Raw genomic sequence first — 23,641 nt, forward strand, 5'->3', positions numbered from 1 at the left:
AAATGAGAGGAATGTGTTTGTTTTCTTTTGAACGCCACAACCTTCACGAATATTACGTGACTAGATCAATTATTTACATAACTGAGAGAAACAGTTGTGTAATGAGTGCTGGTCACACTGCTGACAAAGGCGCAAACTTGGCAGTTTGCATCACGCTATTACTGCGGACACTTCCACACAAATAATTTGCTTCATTACATACACGCAAAAGTGCCACACACTCTCCATCGCAGACACATGTCTACTACGCAGCCAGACAATCACGCACACATTCACACACCTCACCAAAGAGCCAGTGACTGCCACGCTGTTCCACTGTCTGTCCACGGATGATGCATTTCAAACAGTGTGCCAATTAGACTGATACATTTTCCAAGCTGGAGAATGTCACACCCAGTCACAGCAGCTACGAAGTATCTGCCATCAACACACACACACACACACACACACACACACACACACACACACACAGTGTGTGCACTCTCGCAGACACCAATGTTACATCACATCATAACTGAGTCCTTTGTCTCCAGCTTTTGATTCATTGAAACTCTTTCTTTATTTGCACAAAACACCAAGGCTTCTTCTTTCTTATTTTCACTGAAAGTTGGTTGCTGGCTCTCTGTAACACAGGAATGACCTGAACCCTGAACACTTTGATACTGAAGTATCACACACATTGGATTAAGGGTGCAGTGCTGCAAATTGGAGTTCCTGTAGTCTTTGCATCAGGTGATTTATCAGTGCCTTCAACCAAAATAAAGAAACATTTCAATCAATCTCTTTCAGAGAATGATGTGAAGTGACATTTCATTAACGATATTATTTTGGATTTGGTTGTTTCCAGCCTTTTATTGTCACAAGGCATAATCCTAAATACAAACACTTTGGAATAATTACACCACAAGAGACACTGAAGACACTCAAACACTAAAGATGAAACTCTTGTTAAATATTCCTACTGTTACAATGTATAAAATATCCAATTTAACAAGCAATTATCTTAACTGCAGAGTCTTAAAAACATTTTTTTAGAAACCAGAGCAGTGAAATAATTTCTGCTTTTGCACTGCAGTCAGTGTGCCTTTGCCAAAATCTGAGGTCATGAGGGCCAGCCCTTTAACACCAGACCACCCATTTACCCAGCAGAATATTTGCAATAAAAATACTTTTACATTTATTGCAAGCATGTTATTGTACATACTTGTACATTTTGTGAACAAACATACCCTTTCTGGACAGTTGTAACCAACTCCAGTCCACAAGCCTGAACTAAAGCTGCACTAATCAGGGGTTGCTCATAATGATCCACAGGGAATTATCACCCAACTACAGTTACCCTCAGCTCAACAAAGACTCTTATTTTGGTTCCCTCTCACCGAGGTCTCATCAACCTCATTTCCTGCTGTTTTCAGTGATAAGTTCTGCTAAACCCACTGAACGCTACCTGCAACAAGATACCATCTAGCAGTCCATTTTTGTAACCACTTATCAGGGTCAAGAGGCCTGAGGCCTATCCCAGCAGGCATTTGGTGAAAGAGAGGGTACACTTGAACTGGCTATCACAATCACAAACCTAAGTGTGACCAACAAGAGGCACTATACTTATATCAGCTGTTAATTAATGTTCATTTTAAACTGTACCTCAAGTTACTAAAACTCACAAATCCCCAAATACAATACAGAGCACATGACCATGGAGCCTTCAGTGGCAGTTCTGACCTATACTGACCCATACTTAATCTTTCATATCTGCACCATGAGAGGCTTTCTTCTCATTATCAGTAATGATTCATTAAACAAATTGATTCAAATTAACAGCATTTTAATGTTTCTTGACACAGTTATCTTCCAATGTTGTCTTAATCTGTACAGATAAATTCAGTTCTCATAAGTATTCGATTTTTTTCACACATACGGTGCAATAAATACACTGTTTATTACAGATTCATGTAGAATAGTCATTATAGTGAGAAGTGCACTGACAATGATGGTCTCTGGTGCCTCAGTGACATGTTTCTTTGCAGACATGTGGTACGGGTGGTTAGAGACTGAAGAAATATGTCCAGTTGGTCACATTTCTAACCAGTAAATGGAGCGAAATTAAGGTAGGACCACAGAGAAAGGATAAATTCATGATGGTTTCATGAGTGCTGGGAAAGCCTGTGTGTGTGTGTGTGTGTGTGTGTGTGTGTGTGTGTGTGTGTGTGTGTGTGTGTCTAAGCTGATCTTGATTAATAGTAATAGCACACAATTTCTTGGTGACCGGTGGTGCTTTGGCCTGATGGGAATATCAGATGAGTGTGTTTCTTACGACATCAGGACAATTCAGTGTGAAATTGTTCACATAAATTATATATATGTATGTATGCGATGACAGAAAAAGAGGCTGGAGAAATGAGATGTGATTTATATACATCGACATCAGTTGTCCACTAAAGTGGAAAAAATGGTGACTATCATAAAGACCTGAATGAGCTTATAATTACACGTGAACACAAACACACACACGCACGCACGTACAGGACGTACAAACAAAGCATCCATTCAGGGTTGATCATGGTACACACAGACACACATACACGCACACACACGCACACACACACACAACCTAGCACTGCAGCCTAACGCACATGTACTCAGAAGACCCGCTCCATTGTCTCTGATGCTCTTTCTGATTCATGCTCTTTGCTGCTTACGCACTTGTTGTCAGTGAAGAGTACTACACAGAGCTGGGAGATGCGACCAGGGTGCAGGCGAAGTGCTGAGAGAGCGCTGACATTTAGCTGTGGTATTGTTACCAGCAACCAGCCAATTAGCACAGAGTCAACAAACCCTTTAGTAGGTGTACAGGCTGCCACTTCACACACCAGTGTGCTTTTATAATGCTGACATTTAACCATCGCAAGCTCAATCTTCACAAAGCTTGGATCAGCAGGGCTGGTGGTTGGGAAAGGGTCGCTGTTCATAGCAAAGATTGTAAACGGGAGGCAGAAGGGACATGTGACATTTCTGAATATGTTTTCTATAAAAATATGCTGCACTGAAGAACTTCGAACCCTTGACCAGAAGACGTACCAGTAGAAGTCAGGACCCAATCATGTGGCTTCTCCGAGGTTTATTGGAAACGAACCACTCCGCGACCCAAAACACACAAACACCTTATACTCCTTTTACCCCCCTCCTTGACCGGGGCTACGACTGAATCTCAGGCCAATCATCATTACTCTGTGACAGGTCTAATCTTGTTACCATGGCAGCAGGGATCTCCAGTGATGGATTACAGAGGGTCAGGGGCAGCTCTCCAGGATTGAGAAACAACAAAAAGAAAGCAGTGACTGTAACATTTGAACTCGTGGTAATAGGATTGGCCCAGAAGTTTGAGGTAAGGGGTGTGAGAAAGTGAACCGGGGTCACACACAACCCCGGTGGTCAGCGGATCTCTAGGAGGGGATCACAATGGTTGCAGTAATGTTAAGGCCAGCGTTACTAATACCAAGATTGGGGGTCATTTAAAGCACTGTGTGAAAATTATCACATCTGAATTATTGCTGCATGTTGTGCACAGCTTTATCAAATACGGGGCGACCTTTTTATAATTTTCATTATCAAGATTTGAGAGTTAATAATGAATAAGGACAACTACTGAACTATATTACTACTGAATTATATTTGGCTTTGTTTGGAGACAGGAAGTTGCTGGACTGGAAGACTAAGGAAACCAGCAAATATTCCCATTAGAGAAGCTGCTTAAAAATGACTCAAAATGATCAACTGATAATCAGAATTGTTACTCATTAATTTCTCCTCAATTAATTAATAAATTTATCAGATAATTGTTGCAGCTCTAATAGACAATGAGTCTGAGTTACTCTATAGTGAGCAGTAAATCAAGATTTCTGACACTTGCAAATCATTGTCATTTTCTGTTATAATACACAAGTGTAGAGCTGCAGAGGGGTAATTTTAGTATCTGCAACATGTGCCACAATTTGCCACATACCATCGGTACTTCTGTTTTTTCATAGACACTCCTAAACAGGCTCTGTAGCACTACAACTATGTTGTCCGTTGGTAACCACAGCAGCAACCCCATGACCGCGAGGCTGGAGTTCCGTCTTTGATGGTGATCCCTCAGTTGGTATGGGACAGATATGCAGTGTGTATACGGATGGTGAGTTCTGTGCTGAGGGCCTAGAGTCCGCCTCGCTATCTGTCTGCTAGCGTTATCTTTGCTGTTACTACAGTCAAACACTGGTACCCAGGTCACATCACATGGAGGGGCTGCACTGTGTTACTCCTCAGTCCAGTGTCAGTGCTGCTATCCCTCCCTGTCAAACTAAATCTTTGTGTCTGTCTCTGCGTGTCTTTGTGTAAAGTAGTGTAGTCTCTTTATGTTGTGTGTAATTTTAAGACAGAGTCCAGAGCCATGTGAAAGAGACTTACATCACCTTCCAGTGAAGCCCCGCAAAAACCACCTTCCACACGAAGATACCACACTTGCAGAGTTTTTGCCAGTTTTCACAACCACTTGTTGAGCTGCAGCTATAACCACAAATGAAGCACATTGGCCAATACTGAGGATTTGCTGTTTCTTTTTTTTTTTTATTATTATTATTATTATTTGTTTTTTAGTCCTTGTACTTTGAGCAATATCACTATCCACGACAGTGGGCAAAAGAGCACAGCTAACATAGGATGTACTTCCTTGCAGGATAAAGGGCACCACTCCTCATGTACCGCTGCAGTAAACAGTAAACACATAGCCATGTTTTTACTTAATTCATTGCACAACTATATCACTCTCTAAAAACTGTTGACCCTTGTTCGCTGACTGAGCACAGCACAGGAAGTATGTTTTCAACGCCTGGACTTGGCCTTCTGTTTGCCTAAAGTCTGAGTCATAAATATCTCATCCTTGTACAGTGTGGTGTTATTTTTTTCCCTTTGACACATATCCCCCTGTGAACGGACAAAAACATGGATCAGGATAAAGAGCATTCATAAAGTTTACGCTTTCTGTCCAAATACCAAGTCCCTCCTTCGTGTTACTAGACTGGATACTCATCAACATAACTCAGTGCCTCCCACACAAGATTTCTAAAGTCAGCATCTGCCTTTAAGATTTCAGTATCACAATGGACGGATTATGTGAAGCTAATAATATGTAACAACAACATGAATAACATTTAAATGATTCTCAAAATGTACCCATGTCCTCCTCAGACCCCTCTTTCATCCACCCCCTCTCACATTCTCACCCTAACTTTCCCCCACTCTTTACAATACTCCCTCTGTCATCTCCTCCTCTTCCTCTCTTTAGTGTAGCTGAAGCAGAGCCAGGACCAGAGTGGACCACTTGTGGGCCTCTCAGCCACACCCGCCCCCCTCTTTAACTCATTACAACCAATTAGATGACAGACCAGTGAAGGCAATGGCGGATGAGAGAGAGAGAACAGAGGGATAATACTCTTCTGAATTATTCATCCTTTTACTGAAATTCACCCTACCTCCACCCAGCTCCTGCTCTCTCACTGCACTGATCCTCCTCTTGTTGCTATTCTCTCTCAGCACTGTCGCTTCAGTCTCTCACTTGACTCTCTCTTACACTACGTCCACAGTAAAGCCCAGGGTACGCTTGAAACAAACTAGTTCGTACAAAGTGATTGTAGCTTTTCCAAATGGCCATAGGGCAAAAGCCTGCCATCATAGAGAGGGAGGGGATGTAATTAATTGAAAAAAATCAGGATAATTTCAGTCACTCTCTCCTCAAAGGCATCCAGTTGTGGCTGAAGCAGCTGAAGAATGAAAAGTTCAAACCCAGCCAACTTTCTCACCTCTCTACCTCTACCTCTCTAGGTATGCATTCCTGACTACTGCCCTCAGTTTTATTGGCCTGGTCTGAAGTGCCCTGTGCAGGACACTGCTCAGACGTCACAGGACACCATAAGGTCTGGCAGCTGGGGGCCGAAATGATTGATTGAACGCTGATAAGTAGCAAAGGCTAAGAGAGAGAGAGAGAGAGCGCTAAGGAGAGACAGAGGAAGAAAGACAGAGAATAGATATAGTACAGTAATAGATGTATAGATAGAAATAGAAGTGAGGGAGAGAAGGGAAAAGTAGCAACGACCACAAGGAGTGAGTATCAGACAGACAAGGAGATAGATAATGAGAAAAAATAGTGGACAAGAGACAGAAAGAGGTGGCTGAATAATGGATTGGACAGACGAGGGGACAGTGAGACGAAGAGAGCCAGAATGGAAAAGAGGGAGAGATGAGGTATCGTCTGTGAGGTCTCATCACACACTTGCTGACATTGCTTTAATCTCAGGGCCAAGAGAAGACCAGAGGGTCCACCGACACACGCACACACACTGTTGCACGGCGAACATGACTAGCGGCATGTAGGGACAGATTTACTGCGTGTTTGTATGTGCACAGAGCAGCGTTGGCAGCTGTTTTTTTTGCAAAGGGAGTAAGAAAACATGAAAGTCAAGCAGGACTCCTGCATGACATCATAATATACAAAAATGAGGACAGTTTGATGTGACAGGTTTATGTTTATATTTGTATCTCACACTTAACCATAACATAATCCATTACGTTGCAATACATTTCTGTACTTTCTACACCGAAACCTGTTTTGACATCAACTGAAAGGTTTTCACCATCAATAACTCTTCATTATGTTCGATCTCTGCTGTAAAAGAAGGGATGAATTAGTGTGATGTGAGGCCAGAGCAGCAACAGATGTAGAGGACTTGGACAAAGTCTCTCTCCCTCCTGCTCTCCTTATAGTGACTGTTGACAAGGAACCTCTTCATGTAGTGAGCAACCAGGATAGAAACAATAAAGACAAAAGGAAATAAAAACCTATGAGGAGGCATAGAAGGAGAAAGAAAGGGGTCGAAAAGCAGGCAAACAGATGCAGCTGAGATAAAGAGAAAGCACAAAGTTGTTGGAAATAGAGATACGAAAGCAAAGAGACAGATTACAGCAACAGGAACCGAGAAACTGTCACACAGGAGTAGAGGAAATGACACCGCGATCAAGTGAAGCAATTGTGCAAATAGGACATTTTAGAGGCGGAGGGGGCCGAATGCAGGAAAAACACAATCTCACAAGAGTAGCAGGCAGCCTGTGTAATTATGGCTCTGTCGTTAACATTTGATTATTGTTTATGCTCTGCCCACAGTGCCATTGGCCAGGCATTAACACACACACACACACACACAGAAACACATACATACACACACGCGCCGGCGCTATCTCCATAAACCTGCACATGCATGAGTGCACACACATTTTGCAAATGTACACACGCCAATCAAGACCTTTTCTGACAGCATGCGCACTCAGCCACATGAGCGATGGCACACACACACACACACACACACACACATACACACATAGTATATACACACATTGCAAAGCGCTTTCTGCAGGCGAGGCAGACCTTATAAATACTGTCCTACATTGTGATTTTGTTTGAGCTCTGTCTCCATGGTGCTGCTTCCTCACATGTTTATAGTGACGGCCGTTATAAATTAAAATGATCTTAACAACACTTAAGCTAGGTCGTGCATGCGGGCTCAGGCAGGCAGGGACAACAGGAGAAAGACACAGAGGCCTATCCTGGGCTATCCCAGGATATAGAGAGACAAGAGACAGAGACTGAGCAGAGAGAGCAGGAAGACTTTCAGGAGAGAGGGAAAGAAAGAACAGGGTTTGCTCCAAACGGCGAGTAAGATGTTAAGCAGTTCTTGACAAAAGGTATACTGAAAAACTTGATGATGTGTTAATGATGGTGGTTTGTGTGTGTGTGTGCCTCTACAACTATGCATACACATCAGGTATCCGTGCACAGTCATGCAGCCTCCTCATCCTGAAAACTATATCCACAGTGCTCACGTGCCTGATGGGGTTCAAGTTACAAACACGTGGACAGAATAAAATCTAATACCAGAAATATAACCAGCCAGAGACACAGTCTGATGTACAGACGCTGTTGGGTGGCTGGAACCGGACGCATCAATGAGATCCACCTCTGCAGGGATATGCACCACAGATGATCTGCCTTTACTCACACAAAATGAAGTTCAATTTTCATTCATACGTTATATTCAAGCTTATATCATAACAAGTTACAACAGTTTAAATACAGTTTACAACTTACCTTCTTGCAGCCAAAGAACCAATAAATACCCAAAAACAAGTGTTGTACAATATTACAATATATACTTTGCAGTAATAGAGCAGATCCCTGAGCATATTAGGCGATTGTGAATGATATTCAAATAAATAACAAGAACTGCTTTAGCGGATTTTATAAATGAATCCATGTGATGAAGCACCTTGATTTGCCAGGTGTCTCATTGTCTGAATCATTCAAAGACAGACAGACGCACTTATTTTATCCATAATTGCTTATAAACAGTTTCTTAACGTATTTTCCCATAAAATGAATAATGTGAAATAACGTATATAACAATCAAATACGACCTCACTCCAACTGACAAATAACTTGAGTTACTTAACATCTCACTTCAAGCTTCTCATAGGTCTCTGGAGACTTTTCTGAAAAACTCATTTCCTGTTATATTTAGATTTCGATCTTAGTTGTGCACCACAAGCTAAACCTTTCATGCCTCAGTTTCATTACTTGTCAAGTAGACCAGTAAAGGATTTGCTTTCCCACATTTGTATAAACTACCAAGTCAATTCCTTATCAGCGGTTAGCTAAGCGTTAGTTTCCACATCACTCAGTATCTGCTGATCATTGGCACGTGCAGTCGCAGCTGCCCATTAGAGTCAGGCCTTAAGTGTGCTGCTGAGAGATAATGGCTAAGCTAAAGCTATTGATTTAGCCTTATGGCTTTCGCAGACGCCGGCGACACACAGACCCTGCTTCCTAAGCACTCTGCAACACTCTCACTCACACCCAAGGCCTTGATAAACGCAGCGCCCTGGTCTGCCACATCCATCGAAGCCGTGATGTCACTGAACAGACAAGTGAAAATAGTTGACATCCAACTATGGAGGCTCAGTAACCACCTGATTGTGGACAGTGGCGAAAAAGCTTGTGTGAAAAGTGCGTGCGGAGCTGCCAGGCATGGTTACTGTACAGAAGGTGTCAGTGTGCCCAAGCTGCGGGCAATTCCCTGACTTTGTATACAAACAGGATTTAGTAGTGGCTGTTCAATGACGCAGCAACTGTGCAACAATTACAGAGGGTGACAGTACAGAGCAACTTTCCCATGGCTTGTGACACAATACATTTCCAGTCAAAAGAGAGTCTGACGTTACTGGCGGGGCTGTCTATTGTAGCCAAAGTCCTAATTGTCCTGTTTGACCTATCTGCTGGGTTGCAGGGGTTTGACAGTCCTGTGCCACATTGATTTAAAACAGGAGAGTGTGAGAACCAAAGCGGTGGCAGCACAGCTCCTTCCAAGAGGAGGATCCTGGAACTGCCAGGACGAAAGGTGTTGGGAGACATTTTGCAGTGAAACAGAAGGAGGGTAATATTGATCAATCAACACAAATCAGGAGTGCAGGGAAATCATGTCTAATGATATGTCTCTCTTTTCCCACTTTACTGTATTGCACAAACCTAGCCTACAGATTACGGGGGGGGGGGGATTTCAACACTAAAGTTGTTGGAGTGAAAGTGTAAAGCCAGCCAGCATCGACAACATTGTTTAATCTCATTGTCTCTTTTTTTGTTTTAAACTGGCTGGACAGCTGATTACACGTTTTAACATGAGTAACATTAAAGCAAATTTCCCCATGCATGTGTATTTGTACCTGTGGGCAAATCGCGTTTCAACCCTTTTCACACATCCATCTTCATTGGGAAAGACCTTTTCTACTCTGACATTTTGTTTTGTTGGGCTTGTTTGCATTAGCTGTCAATTTGTATCTTCAAGCTGAAGTTATCCCTCCTTCTCAGCATCACTTGTATACACAGAAATGTGTCAGCAGCTAAGAGGAACATGTAGTTTGGACAACAATCTAGTCTACTGAGCGCACAGGGGGATACACTGGCAAAAATCCCAGAGAATTAAGAAAGTCTCTCATATACAGCATTTTGTTTAAGTGAATGACTGCTACAAGAAAATGACACGACAATTTGTCAGTACTTTGCAGCTCCTGTGGTGTGTCTACTTGAGAAGACTCACCACCACTGCAGAAATTGCAGATGCTATATATTGCAGAGATGTAATAATAAGATATAAAGTAGAAGGGAGCTGGGAGGCTGCCTCTGGATTTTCCTGGCTATGAAAGCAGATCTGGAGTGTTTAGAGGGTCTTGACTAGTCAAAATAAACTCTTGGCATTTCCCTTAGACCCTCCCGGCCAAATGCCACAGTATTTCTGGAGCGCTTCAGTGACAACATCATTACATAAACACAGATTACTGCAGATTAAGGGGTGTCAACACCCCTAATGATCGCCTATCTGCATTGTCTGTGGGTCAAGGTCTCTGATGTGTGTGTGTGTATGTGTGTGTGTGTGTGTGTGTGTGTGTGTGTGTGTGTGTGTGTGTCTGTGTGTTTGCATTTATACTGCATTTCACCTTCCGCCTTTTTTGCGTTTTCTGCGATGCCCAGTAACTAAACAACAGTAGTTTGCTTTCCTGCTATGAGAATGGTGTTTGTGTGGATATGTATGTGTGTGAATGTGTGTGTGCGCGCGCGCGCGTGTGTGTGCGCGCATGTCCTGTTCCCAGGTGAAAGTGAGCACAGGGAGCACGGCGGGATATTGGGGGGAAACCTGATTCCTGGTCAGCCATTACAGGACAGACAGTCCCCTCCCCAGGGAGACAAATTTTGCCCCGAAAGGAGAAATTAATACAGCAACTAACCTCGAGTCTCTCCTCTCTCCAACTCACTGCTGTTCTCCTCTCCATACCTTTCCCTCCATGCACACAAAAATCCCTTGTCCTGTCACAAGTCCTCGTTTCTTTTGAAGGACGATAAAGCCTTCAAAACAGTTGACAACATGTTTTCTTTACATTTTAGTCTTCTGTCTCTGTGCCTACTGTGGGTTCCTGACATATCTTCCCTGTTGGCTTGGAAGACACTACCTTTCAGTCCAAGTCAAGAAGCATCTGCCCTGCTGAAGTGTCCTTGAGCAAGAAAACTAGATCCCTACTAGCTGCGGCTGCTGTTGTAGTAGAGGACAAGCAAAAAGAGAATTTTCCTACAGGAATCGATATCAGTATCATATTATCATTGTCATTCATCCTCAGCAACCAATATCATGCGCCATGCTACTCCTTCCTCCTTCTTTCTACTTGTCCTCTGTGTCACACTAGGGTGCTAGCAGGTAGCAAGCCACTCTACGGAAAAATAAAGCCAGAGCGGGGCAGGCGAGAGATTAAAGCAGTTGCTGCAGAAGGTGACGGGCCACTGAAAGAGACATCAGGACACAGGACATGAGACCCTGAGGCAGATGGTGGCAAACACGGGCCAGGTGTAAAAGTGGTGCAGGAAAGACCTCAAGATTTTCAAAAGGTGAAAAACAACATCAGGAGAATAGAGGCATGTGCCACTACTGTAATTAGTGTAATTTAGTAAAGTAAATTAAATATTTCCGCAGATGCGTGAGTAGTCAACACATTTCCATTAAAGAATAACAAATAGAAAAAATTGATCTTCAAACTCTATATTTTTTAAAATATTATTGGGTATTGCTTCACTAAAGTCTACTTCCTTAAATACAACTGAAAAGCAACGAAGGTTTTAGCATATTTTCAAACAGAAAGAAAAGGCTCTTTGAGTGGCGTTGCTCCAAGAAAAGCCTTTAAAACATTGTGTTACATCAGATGAACGATGAACTGTTGCCCTCTCAGGAAGCACAGACGCATCTGGTCAAGACATCTTGACTCAAAAATGACCTTGTGTCTGTCAAAACTGTGTCTTTAAAATCTCAAGAACACTGCACCAATCCAGTTACTCCGGCCTTAATCTCATTAGCAGCTCGACTGGATGTTGGTTCCTCCTTCAGTCAAATCAAAGGAAATGCCAAAGATGCTCTATCACAGAAGCATTACTGAGGCTGCACTGGTGGCGAGTCTCTGCAGAAGACTCTGAACACTGAAGATCCTGAGTAAATATCCAACGATTTTGTAAAATAGGTTTAAGGTAGTCACAACTCCTAAACATTAGGTGACCTGAGTTTATTCACTCTCCAAAATGATGCTAAATTTCTTGACCAAAGCGTCACATTTTAGAGGATTATTTTCCTCATCAATTAAATATTATTTGTCAATAAAGTGTTAGAAAAATAGTGGGGAAAAAAATGTTATTATAATTTCCCAGAGATGGGCCAACCCCAAAGATATTCATTTTTCTCTAATTTATTATAAAGAAAATCACATTTGTGAAGATGAAACTGTTTGGCAGTTTTCCTCAAAAATGATTGAAATGATTAATCAATTATCAAAATAGTTTTCAGTCAATCAACTAATCAATTAATGGACTAATCGTTTCCGGCTTACTAAATGCATATGTGACCATTGTCAAATATTTATTTATATATTAATGTATTTATCCTCCACATTTTAGGTATAGCAGATCTTGCACACTCTTTTACATTCATTTACACAAACAGAGCCTTTTAAGAAAGAAGTTGACCGGCCAATCGGGACTGAACGAAAGACAGAGGGGAAGAGCTAGAGAGACAGTGAGGGAGGGGAGGTCAATTAGACAGGGCGGTACAGAAAATGAGAGATGATATTCCCACTGAGGAGGAAAGGGAAGGAGGGAATGATGGAGTAGAGAGAGAGAGTGAAGGAAGAGCGAAGGCATTTGGGCGGTTAAGGATTCTTAATGGAGCAGAATTTACACAAGCTGCTGAGGTGAACAGATAAAAAAAATAAATAAAAAAACAGCAGCGGTAAATGAACAACAAGCGTCCAATCTGCAGTCCTGAGCAGGTTAAAAACCCCACACAAAGTGCCGAGTAGCTTTCTCCCGTCACCATTTTACGGTGCCACTTCCCCCTCCACTCCACCCTTCTTTCTCTGTTACTTAGTCATCAATAAAAACGCATTCATGTGCTGACTAAAAAAGAAAACAAAACAAAACAAAAAGCTATTTTCTGACGTTACTCTGACCATTAATAATAAAAAAGGTCCAACACCAAACACATCAGTGGTTTTTGGGGGGGGGGGGGATTTTAGTGGATTTTGTGTTGCGTGGTTGAAAACCTGGAAAAACAGGCCGCAATGTTTCCGCGACCCAAGCAGATTAGCTTGCTCAAAGTGGAGACAGATAGACAGAACGCATTCAATCAGCAAACTGTCTGAGCTAAATGAGTTTAATAATGTCAGAGAGGCAATTCAACTTTAATGAAAAGCTTGCAAGATGGATTCGGTGTACAGCACAAAAGAAGTGTGAAGAATTAACCATTACCATATAGATATTTCAAAGCCCGTTTGAGCAAACCATCTGTGGAGAGGTTATGGAGAGCATCAGGCCGCGAGTCTTGCTCTTGGTATCTCCCTCCACATCTATAAATAAGATGGCTTTAGGCTCAAGCTTTCATAAACACACACCATCACTGGTGCTTGTGCCATAAAAGGTTAAGGTGAAGGGATTCCCACACACCATGGAGACTGAAGGGTTTATCTGAGAAAGATTTATCTGACATGAGACATGTACTTTGGAAATTTGTTAAGCTATTGTTTCAGATCAAAGGGAGATAGAGGGGAGTTCATTTCTGGAAAAGCATAAACAATGCATTATTAAAAGTTGCAACAGATTCGCGAGCACTAAAGTGATCTCTCGTGCATTCAGTTATTAGATAGTGAAGTGTGTTGGTTTAAGATTTCATCCAAAAGGTATTTTGCAAGACAGACATCTTAAAGGAAGTGATTTAGTGATTTAAAATAAGATTTGAAGTGAAACTGAAGCAGCACAGGCGAAGTAATCCGGACTTTTTAGTTTCTATCATGGATATGGCCAAAAACACTTGATCCAGCACATGGTAGGCCACTGTTTGTTTCCTGTTTCAAATTTGCTTTCTTTTAACCACGACTGTGAACTTTACCAAACTTTAACCTCCTGTTTATTATTGTAACCATGACGACAAAGGACCCCTAACCTTTATGATGCAATCAGTTTAATGATGTTTCCCTAAAAACTGGCCGGGTCATTTTTGACCTAAACCTAACCAAATCGTGAGCACATGCTTGTCACATCATAAAGAAGATTTATCTTTCAACAGACAATACGACTTTCATCATCCGACTGTTTTCACAGGCCGAGAATGACTCCTTATGACAGGTAAGCTCATTTTGATATGTTAAATTCATGTTATCCTTTAACTTGAGCGGTGCCAATGAACATGATACATGATATTCTCAAGAACAAGTTTGCTAAATTCTCAATTAGCCTGTCGGGGGGTGTTAGCACAGAGCTCCTCATAAAACAACTACTTTTCAAGACATGTCTCTCTTCCCTACTCATACAGATGATGCTGCTCAAGCTCGAGTCTAAAAAGGCCACATTACTCCCATGTATAATTATGCCCTACATCTCTGCTCCACCTCTGTGAGACATCAATAATACATGACCGGTATATTTTCACCCTCCTTAGATACAATCAATCACTCTGGCTGGTCAGTGCTTGGTCTTGACCCTTTTTCCAGTAAATCCACATGCACTATTACTGTATTCAGGCTGGGGACCAGAGGAATGCTGCATCAAGCCACAGACTAAGATGGAGTATGGCAGCCAAAGGCAACACCAAGACATGACGTGGCTTCTTGGATTTCCACTGTGCTGGTATTAGTTGGTAACATGCAGTATGATCTGATCAGAGGCTGGTGGCCTAGACTGGACTTCCATGGCCCCATAGGACCTCCTGCTGGGATGAATTACTATGGGAACAACACGCGGCCTCATGTGATGTGTGTCTATATGTGGCACTGCCTATGGCGAGAAGGAGACAGGGGGTCAAAGGTGGGGGGGAAACACTGAAACCAATCCTTCTGAATGTTGTGGGGCATCTGCCGAGCTCAGAGGACAAGTTTACACACAGATACTGCACATGCATAGACACACACACACACAAACACACACACACACCATACATAGAAATAACAGGGCTAGCAGTAGAGCTCAAATAATGAGTCAATTAAACATATAAACTTAATCTGCAACAATTTGATAATCTATTATTCATTTAAGTCCATTATCGTGCAAATATGCCCATCATCCTCTGGTTCTTTCTACGTTTCATAAAATTGTAAACTTTATATCTTTGTGTTTGTGTACAATGTTGCCACATGCACATTTGTACGATACAGTGTGTCACTGTTTGTGTCTGAACTATGCAAATTCTCAGATACTACGACATTTTCTTCAAACCCAAACTTTCTTGCTGTGCCACTGGCACTGAAACGTTAAATGCTATAAAGAGCTCAGACAAGCAGAGCAACCCTCCTGCTGACATTGTACGTTTACTGCAGGTGAAAAAAAGCGAAGGGATTCAAAGGCGACAAAGAGGTCTTGAGCTTTTATTGCGAGTGAGTGAAGGGTCCATAACAAGACATGAGGCACTTAACATTTCAAATGGTCCACGCATCATTTGAACCAGAGCCTCAGTGAGTGCAAGAGCCTGCTGTGTGTCCAAGCAACCGAACAGGTTGGTGAGCAAAAGAATTTTGTGTGGTCATAGCGTTTCTGGGAACACAGTTGTCTCTTTTAATAAGTTTCTGTGTTCTTACCCCTCCCTTTTTCCTTGGTAATGTAGAAAACAAAGGCTTTTGGTTGGAGTCTGTTCATTTAACTAATGCCAGGACTTCAGGAGGAGAGGAGAGGAGAGGAGAGGAAAGGAGAGGAGAGAAGAGGAGAAGAGAGGAAAGGAGAGGAGAGAAGGAGGGAGGAGAGGAGAGGAAAGGAGAGGAGATAAAAAGAGAGGAGAGGAAAGGAGAGGAGAGTAAAGGAAAGGAGAGGAGAGAAAAAGAGAGGAGAGGAAAGGAGAGGAGAGGAGAGAAAAAGAGAGGAAAGGAGAGGAGAGGAGAGGAGAGGAGATAAAAAGAGAGGAGAGGAAAGGAGAGGAGAGTAAAGGAAAGGAGAGGAGAGAAAAAGAGAGGAAAGGAGAGGAGAGGAGAGAAAAAGAGAGGAGAGGAGAGAAAAGGAGAGCGCTGGTTCTGAATTAGCATACAGCTGTAACACTTGCAGGAGAGACTGTCTGAGGAAGTGGTTCCTGCAGAGGAGACAGTTGACATACAGATGTGAGACAGTTTACAATAATGTAACCTGAACCGCTTAGAAGGCAGGATGTTAAAACTACCCGAGACCTTTATCTAGCAGAGAAAATCTGTCTCAGTGAGGGTGCATCTTATGTGCAGCTGTGACAGCAATGAGGAGGGTTGAGGAGTGTGGCGGGACTTAAGTGGGTGCCTGTGGAGAGACATTACAGTGGAGAGCTACCTCACCCCTCTTCCATAAACACTCTAACACACACCTGCAAAGAGAGGCTCTCCAGAACCAACGCATCTGTTTCAACATCCCCCGTTACAATGCAAGACTAATTAAAGAATCAAGGGAAGTTAGCACAGCGCCCTACACAGCAGTATACGGCTCAATTCAATTACAATAGATCAACGCCGCCTTAATTGAGCTTCATCGTGTAATAAATTTGCCTCGCACATGGTTCAGCTCTCAGCATGGTGAGTGCCTCACATATAATTAATGGAAATAAATGCACAGCTGAGGGTGATGATGCCCTCAGGTAGACATATGTGCACCCAACATATTTCATGTGAAACTGCAGAGGTTTTTAAAAAGCCTTGTAAGTTTGAGTCTCAGGTATATTTTGTAATCCGTTCAGAGGGCGACATTAAACAGGCCATTACAGAGGCAGCTCACTTCCAAAGTCAGTCCACCTCCGTCTTTGAGGCCGTGGCATCTGAAACACGATCTGGGCACCTCCGAGCGCCTGCCCTGGCTCTCTGTCAGAGAAATAACAACAATGGCAGAGCTGCCATCCACTCCGACACCCAGTAATGTCAAGGAGAATGTCACCAGCAACCACCCGGAAAAGGCCATTGCTTTTAATGAGGAACACCTCGTATGGTACATGTTGTTTTGTGTGTGCTGCAAAGACATGTTTGCAGTCTCGTGGGAAGAAAAAAGGAAAAAACAGAAAGTAAGAAGTGAAAGAGGTGGAGGCTAGAGTTTGCATTCAGTAATGTGCCAAAGACGTATGAAGAGAACACGCATGAGAGTCGTGGCCCTGCATTGGGATTTCCCTCTGTTATAAACACATGATGGCATTGGCAGGGGGACAGCTGTACTTGTCTAAACAACGACACAGAAAGCATGGCCCGGTCCAAGGAGCCTCCACACATAATGCTCTGTCCACTATGTGCAACACGCATACACTGCTGGAAGACAGCTGCTGGTGCACAGCTGTCTTGGGCTTCACTTAAAAAGAGACTAAAACATACTTAGGCAGGTGTAAATACGCACTGAGTGAACTTTGGCTTTCAGTGAGACCTAACATTCAAACCTAGCTTTTTGTCATTCTTTTTTTCCGTTAAGATATCAAAAAGGTTAAATTCAACTTTGAAACGATCACAAATTCAACTAATTGACAATTCAGTGCAGTGTGGTTTAATGTCATGATTAAATGAGCACTGCAGGTTTTCACATATTAGTCCTTGGCTGTTGGTCTGTCAGAGGGAAGCAGGCACAGCTACCAGTCAGCTCATCCTTTTCCAGTGTTTACATTTTGTTTATATTATAGAGCATATGGCACAGAGGTACTTTAAAGCCCTGACAGAATACTCTCTACAGTGGGGGGTGGGGGGGTTGCTTTCGTTTGAGATCTATGTTTGGTACATCTGTTTAATTGGTGAAATTTTACCTGATCACGTTAATAAGCTCTCATGTTGCAACAATGGAGTCCACTCTACATAAAGTTTAAAGCTTCTTAACCACACCTATAACTATAACTACACTGGTGTTGTTTTACTTCCTGTCATGGCAAACATTTCCAGTACTTCATTCACACTTGTTATTGTTATTATCATTGTTATATGTTATTCAAACTCATTAGTCAAGCATGTCAACTTAAGGAAAAACAGAAACTTACTGCAAAGTAATTCAATGAAAAAATATGACTATCAGCAGGTTTCAAAAATGTTTACAAGGGGACTTTGAATGGATTTGAATAAATTCAATTTATTATCCAAGGTCCTCCTGATGATTTAATCAGACAGTGACAAGAGGAAATTGAACACTGGACCCCGTGTTGAGATGATGTATGGCATATGATCGTGCTAATTGCCGCATAAGCAACTCTGCTTGGTTAATTGGAAAATTCATCAAACGACTGCTGGCGTACACTGATAAAAAACATGTGATTGGGGAAACGTGTAATGACGCTTATATCGTAGCATGTGGCTTCATTCACTAACTTATTGAGACTTTAAAACGTTATATTTACCATTTAGAAAACTGAAGAAAAAACAAGTGACGTTTTGGATGTGTTTGATTTGAGTCACATAAAAAAAAACAATCGCAAGGATGATGGTAAACTTACATGAACGCATGGTAGATGAATGCCCATCCTCTTGGTCTCTCCAGCACGTTGTACAGGCAGTTCTGCAACTTTCTGTAGCGCTTGCTTGAGGCGGATGAGTTGGCCCGGGGTCCAGGCGGCCCGGTCAGCGGGGTGCCCAGCAGACCTGTGCGGTGAGACGGGTGTCCGCGCTCCGGGGTGGACGGCTCGCTTCTCTCCGTGTGGACAGCGGTGAGAGCCACGAACTCTACCCGCCTGTCGTCGTTCGGAGCCGGGGGTGCCAGCATTCTGATGCCGCCGTTGTTTGACGGACTTCCTAACATCTTCAGGCTAACACGATTAAACTACATAAGATTTGACACTTTTTCACTGGATCATCCGCAGGGGCGCAGAGCAAAGTTTAGACCAAGTCATAGTCCTGTTTGTGTTTGCTGTAAAGTGGACTGAAAGTAGTCTACGGATCAGAACACATGAGTAAATATCATCACTGCTATATCACAGCATCTGACTGGTTTGTTAAGCTATGAAAGTTATCTGCAGATCAAGTCACGTTCGAGCAAGAAAAGATGCACAAGACTTGGACAAGTGTGTCGCGCTGAAACGTCAGCGACCATTGTTGAGAGTCAGATGAGAGACGTAAACAGCGGGGTGCAGAGAAGTAACTACACGCGCACTAACTCCAGGAGAAATATGAAAGTGAGCTGCTAAGGACCTGCCATCACTTTGCAGAAATGACAGCACAGCCTAGCCTCAACCAAGCAAACCATCCATTCCTATAAATACACATGCAGTTACAAATCAAAGCCAGCAAACGCAGTGGTCACGCAGTAGATTTGTTATCTAAACCAACGTCATTAACCACAATTATTTCATTAAGTTCGCCTTAGCTGTCTCTGTAGTTTTAAGTGGCAGACTGAGCCTCTCCACAGCTGCTAACATCAGCCTGCCCTCGCCTCCTTGTGCGTCTCTGTGGTCCAGCGCTCCTCCGCCCCGGCAGGCGGGGTGCAGCGCGCAGAAGTGAAGACCATCAGTGTGATGTCAAGAATCGCAGACGACCAAACTCCGAAAGTCTGTAGAAAGAACAGGCAATTGTCTGCATCTGGTTTGCAAACGCTTGCAAAGATGGAAACCTCCTTCCTCAACGGGAAGTTGACGTGCAGGAGCAGAAGCGCTGGCGCGAGGCGAGGACTCGCAGTGACGGGGGGATGCAGACCGGACAGTGACTCTTTTTTTCTTTGCTACTGCTGCTTATGCATATGCACCTAAATGCTGCATAATGATTATTAACTTATTATATCAGTTTCTAAGCATCAAAGTGCACGAGGTACTTTGTTAGTTTGTAAGTTATAAGGCAATTACAAAACATTCTTTTTCATTAGTCATGGGTTGAAGTAAAAGTTTCACTTGTCTTTCCTCTAATTGAAAATGTCACTTGTGTTTATTGTGGGAGGGGGCTTGAATCCATGGCTACAGGAGTTTGGGACAGCAGAGACAGGTGCTGGGGGACACAGCGACTCTGACCACAACAGCCTCCACCTCAGTGCACAGAGCTTTCTAAATCTATGACTGTGACACAGACACACAGGCTTGTGGTTATGACACAAATACTGGGGTTATGGAGCACAACGCCCTGTAGAGACATCACCTGTTGGAGGGCCTCTGAGGAATGCAATGAGGTGGTCCCCAAACTCCTGTTGGCCTCATTGTGTCATCTGACCACCGAAAGTGAAATCAGCAAAAGTCAAAATCATTCACAGCGAGCTGTTTTAGCTCTGTTCAGCTACAACAGAAACACCAAGTCAAATGTAAACCTGGAGGAAATTCCTGATTCTTCAAAACAAAGAATGATTCTGCTCTTTTTCTCTGGTACCTTATCACTCACACCTCTGACATCTACATAAGTACACTCCTGTGAAATTAGTCTTGAATAACATGTTTATTATTGGCTGCATCAGACAGAGAAACTGATCATGAACCTCAGACATGTGTTTGGTATTGTGTAAGTTTAACAGTGCTCCATAACAACGGCAGAGGCAGGTTACTCATGCTAACCGCGTTTGTGGCTGCTGCAGTTTATGGAACATGCAGGTCTGCGGATTGACATGTGGGAATGCAACAAATCTAGACATTATTCCCAGGGCCCACTCCCCTTACATAACTTGACATTAGTAATCCTTAACTCTTTACTTGGCATATAGACTGATGGATTTAATGTCAGGTATAAGATAGGATCAACTGTTGACAGCTGTACTTATAACAGCAACGTGTTAATGCAGACTGGTGACTGGTCAACATGACGAATCAGTCTGAAATGTAAGGTAAAGTGTATAATGTATTGCACTATCCATTTTACAAAACCTGTTTTTAATTGACTTATATTTTATATTATAACAGACTATACTGCTGTTGTTGTTTGTTTCATACAGGACCTAAGTCCTCCATCCCATACATTTGATCAGAATTTCCAAATTTTGACCGTTGTATTTTTGAAAAGTTATCAAAAATAGTTTAGTATGTTTAGATGTGCTTCTAACAGTGAGGTATCAAAAAGTATTGGTTTGTTGTTGGTACCAAAATGTAAGTATTAAAAAATATAAACAAATTCAGATTATGATCAGTTGAGAATCACCTAGATTTGTATTTCTCATTTGATTTATAAATAAAACGCTTGAATTATAACTGAATTTCATTTTAATCTAGATGGTGAAAATGTAAGGGCTGGGTTTTTAAAAAGGATGAAAGTGAAACTAACACTACCCACACGTCTTAGCAAAGATGAAACAAGTATTTCCACCTTCTTAATATAACAATATAGATATAATTGACTGAGATAAGGGACAGGCGGATCTAATTTGGGGAAGGTCATCTAACAGTCAAGTCTTGTGGATCGTAAACAGCTCACGATGGAAGAAGGTATGATCGAAACATCTACACAAACAACATCCTGTACTGGGAATCTCCCACTACAACCCTCTCTCTGTTAGCATGGTTTCCGTTCCTCCTCCTTTTTCTCTTGCCTCTCCATCTCTCAGCAGTCCAAACCAGGCCACAAAGGAAGAAGGTGTCGACGGACAGGCCAGCCCCGCTCGTACCCTCAGGGATTTACATCAAAGTTTCAGAGAGGCAAACCCACGCTCCCCCTCTTTCTATTACAGTACCAGCTCTGCTCCAGTGTTACTTTCATCCAGTAATCAACACTTGGAGCTGGGCAGAGTATCCAACATGGCCTCTGGGCTAAAGGCTGCCGTGTGACAACACACAACAGCTGAGCAAGGTCAGACTGTAAAATGTGAATGTGGAACGGATGAACGGTTCAATGCACAAATGTACACTACCAGGCCATAAGGAAGAGCTCACACACACTCATATAAACAGATTTGGTGGCACTCATCAACAACTCTTTACGCGGGTGGAATTACAGTCAGGGATGACCCAGAGTGGACTACAGGGGCCCAGTGTTAGGAGGCGGCTGTTGTGTTCCCTTCAAGCCCACCTATCCCGTCTCTGTTGTTTTTCCACTGCACTCTTCACTCCAAGCATTCACTCACGCCCCACAGAGCCCGCTGAGCTCTGGGAGTCGACAGCCACTCAGGGAATCTATGGGAACTTAAAAATACTCACATCAGCAATTGTTCGCTACACATAGCACAGTGCAAACTCACTCTGTCAGACCCCCACCAACCTTTTATTTCCGCTGCGCACTTGGACGTTTACTTACACCACTTAATGGCTTTCCCAGACCGCACTCTTGTTTGCCTTTATTTAAAATCTTTTCTCTTCTGCTTTTTAAAAAAAATCTGTTTCCTTCTCTTTATCACAGATTTTTCTTAATGGAAAACTTCAGAGGGAGCTCCCATGTTCAGAGAGGAGAAGGGAGGGGAGCAGATGAATTGTTGATACAGTGTCTGATGTGCTGGGTTAATGTTGTTGTGATAAGTCTGGTTACAGTCTTTGGAGAGATGAAATGACCTTGCTTCAAACAACCCTGTGTTTGGAGAAAGAATCCCCGCCGAGCAACACACTCCAACCATCACGTAGATGTTGTCAACTGATGAGAAGAAGCTTTCCTGCAATAATCAATCGGACAATCTGCCTTTCAGCAACACAAGTGTCAACCACAGCATGCAGTGACTCAGGAAAGGAGTCAGGAAATAACAGTAGTTTGGACAGAGAGCTCTCTCAGTAGCCCATTCATGAGCAGTCAAAAGGTCCTTTGTAACTTACTACCACTCTTAGAACTTTTACAGTGACTGAGCTGCTTCTCCTATGACTGTGCAGCATTTACTGACAACCATTCAGAGGGGTGGAGGGGACTGCAGTGTAGACACGACCTCACTTCCGTCAGGCAAAAAAAAAACTGAACAAAAAAAGACTGAGCAAATGCACAAAGGTAGCAGTATTGAAAAGTTATATAACCTGGCTGGTTTAAAAAAAATATATGATTAATAGGCCACAACAAAAATTTCAGTTTTCTCAGTGAAATCTTGAACTCCTTAAAGTTACTTTCCTGTATATGAAGCCAAAAGAAGAGACACAGAGTTCATGAATATCAGAGCAGAGCTCAAAGCAGAAAGGGGGGGGGGATCCAGGTAGTTTTGAACTTGAAAAATTTAGTCAAACAAATATTCTGAGCCTTTTATCTCACAAACTGATGATATTCACACTTTAAATCAACAAATTAAACTCTGGCCAATTTAAGTCTTTTCTTCACGATGGGAAAATCATTTAATACCTTTACAAACAATTTCTCATGCTTTTGGATAGAAATTGATTGTTTATGGATTCATTGCGATTGATACAATTTCTTCCACACTTTCAGTACATTGGAAAACAGAGTGGTCCTGTTGCTGACCCTGCACACTGAGCTTCTTGTGAAGGGAGAGAGAGAAAAATTCTCACTATGTGGACTATTGAACTGTCACATTATTCTTACACAACACTGAAATGCCAAGACCTGGGAAAAGCTTGTGTTATGGTTTGATGGTGATTAAAACAAACTCTCCCGACACCTCACAAAGACAGAAAAGGGGATCAAGCGCAAACCCCATCTAAGTGAACATCCGCTCCTGTTATGGGTTTGTTGCTAACTTGGTGAGGCCAAC

At 42.6% G+C, this 23,641-nt stretch overlaps 1 protein-coding gene across 2 annotated transcripts in view; it reads right to left on the bottom strand.

Annotated features, from left to right (window-relative positions):
* The window catches only part of LOC130184143 (potassium voltage-gated channel subfamily KQT member 4), a 46,440-nt gene extending 25,310 nt beyond the window's left edge, over nucleotides 1-21,130 (bottom strand). Inside the window, exon 1 of one of the 2 annotated variants that reach the window (XM_056399953.1) lies at nucleotides 18,561-21,130. In XM_056399953.1, the coding sequence (XP_056255928.1) occupies nucleotides 18,561-18,862 (302 nt within the window). In that variant the 5' untranslated portion in view covers nucleotides 18,863-21,130. The remainder of the gene's footprint in view (nucleotides 1-18,560) is intronic. The other variant, XM_056399952.1, reaches the window with a different exon arrangement.
* Nucleotides 21,131-23,641: the final 2,511 nt, after the last annotated feature.

Source organism: Seriola aureovittata, chromosome 16, assembly GCF_021018895.1.
Source record: "Seriola aureovittata isolate HTS-2021-v1 ecotype China chromosome 16, ASM2101889v1, whole genome shotgun sequence".
NCBI classification, from domain to species: domain Eukaryota; kingdom Metazoa; phylum Chordata; class Actinopteri; order Carangiformes; family Carangidae; genus Seriola; species Seriola aureovittata.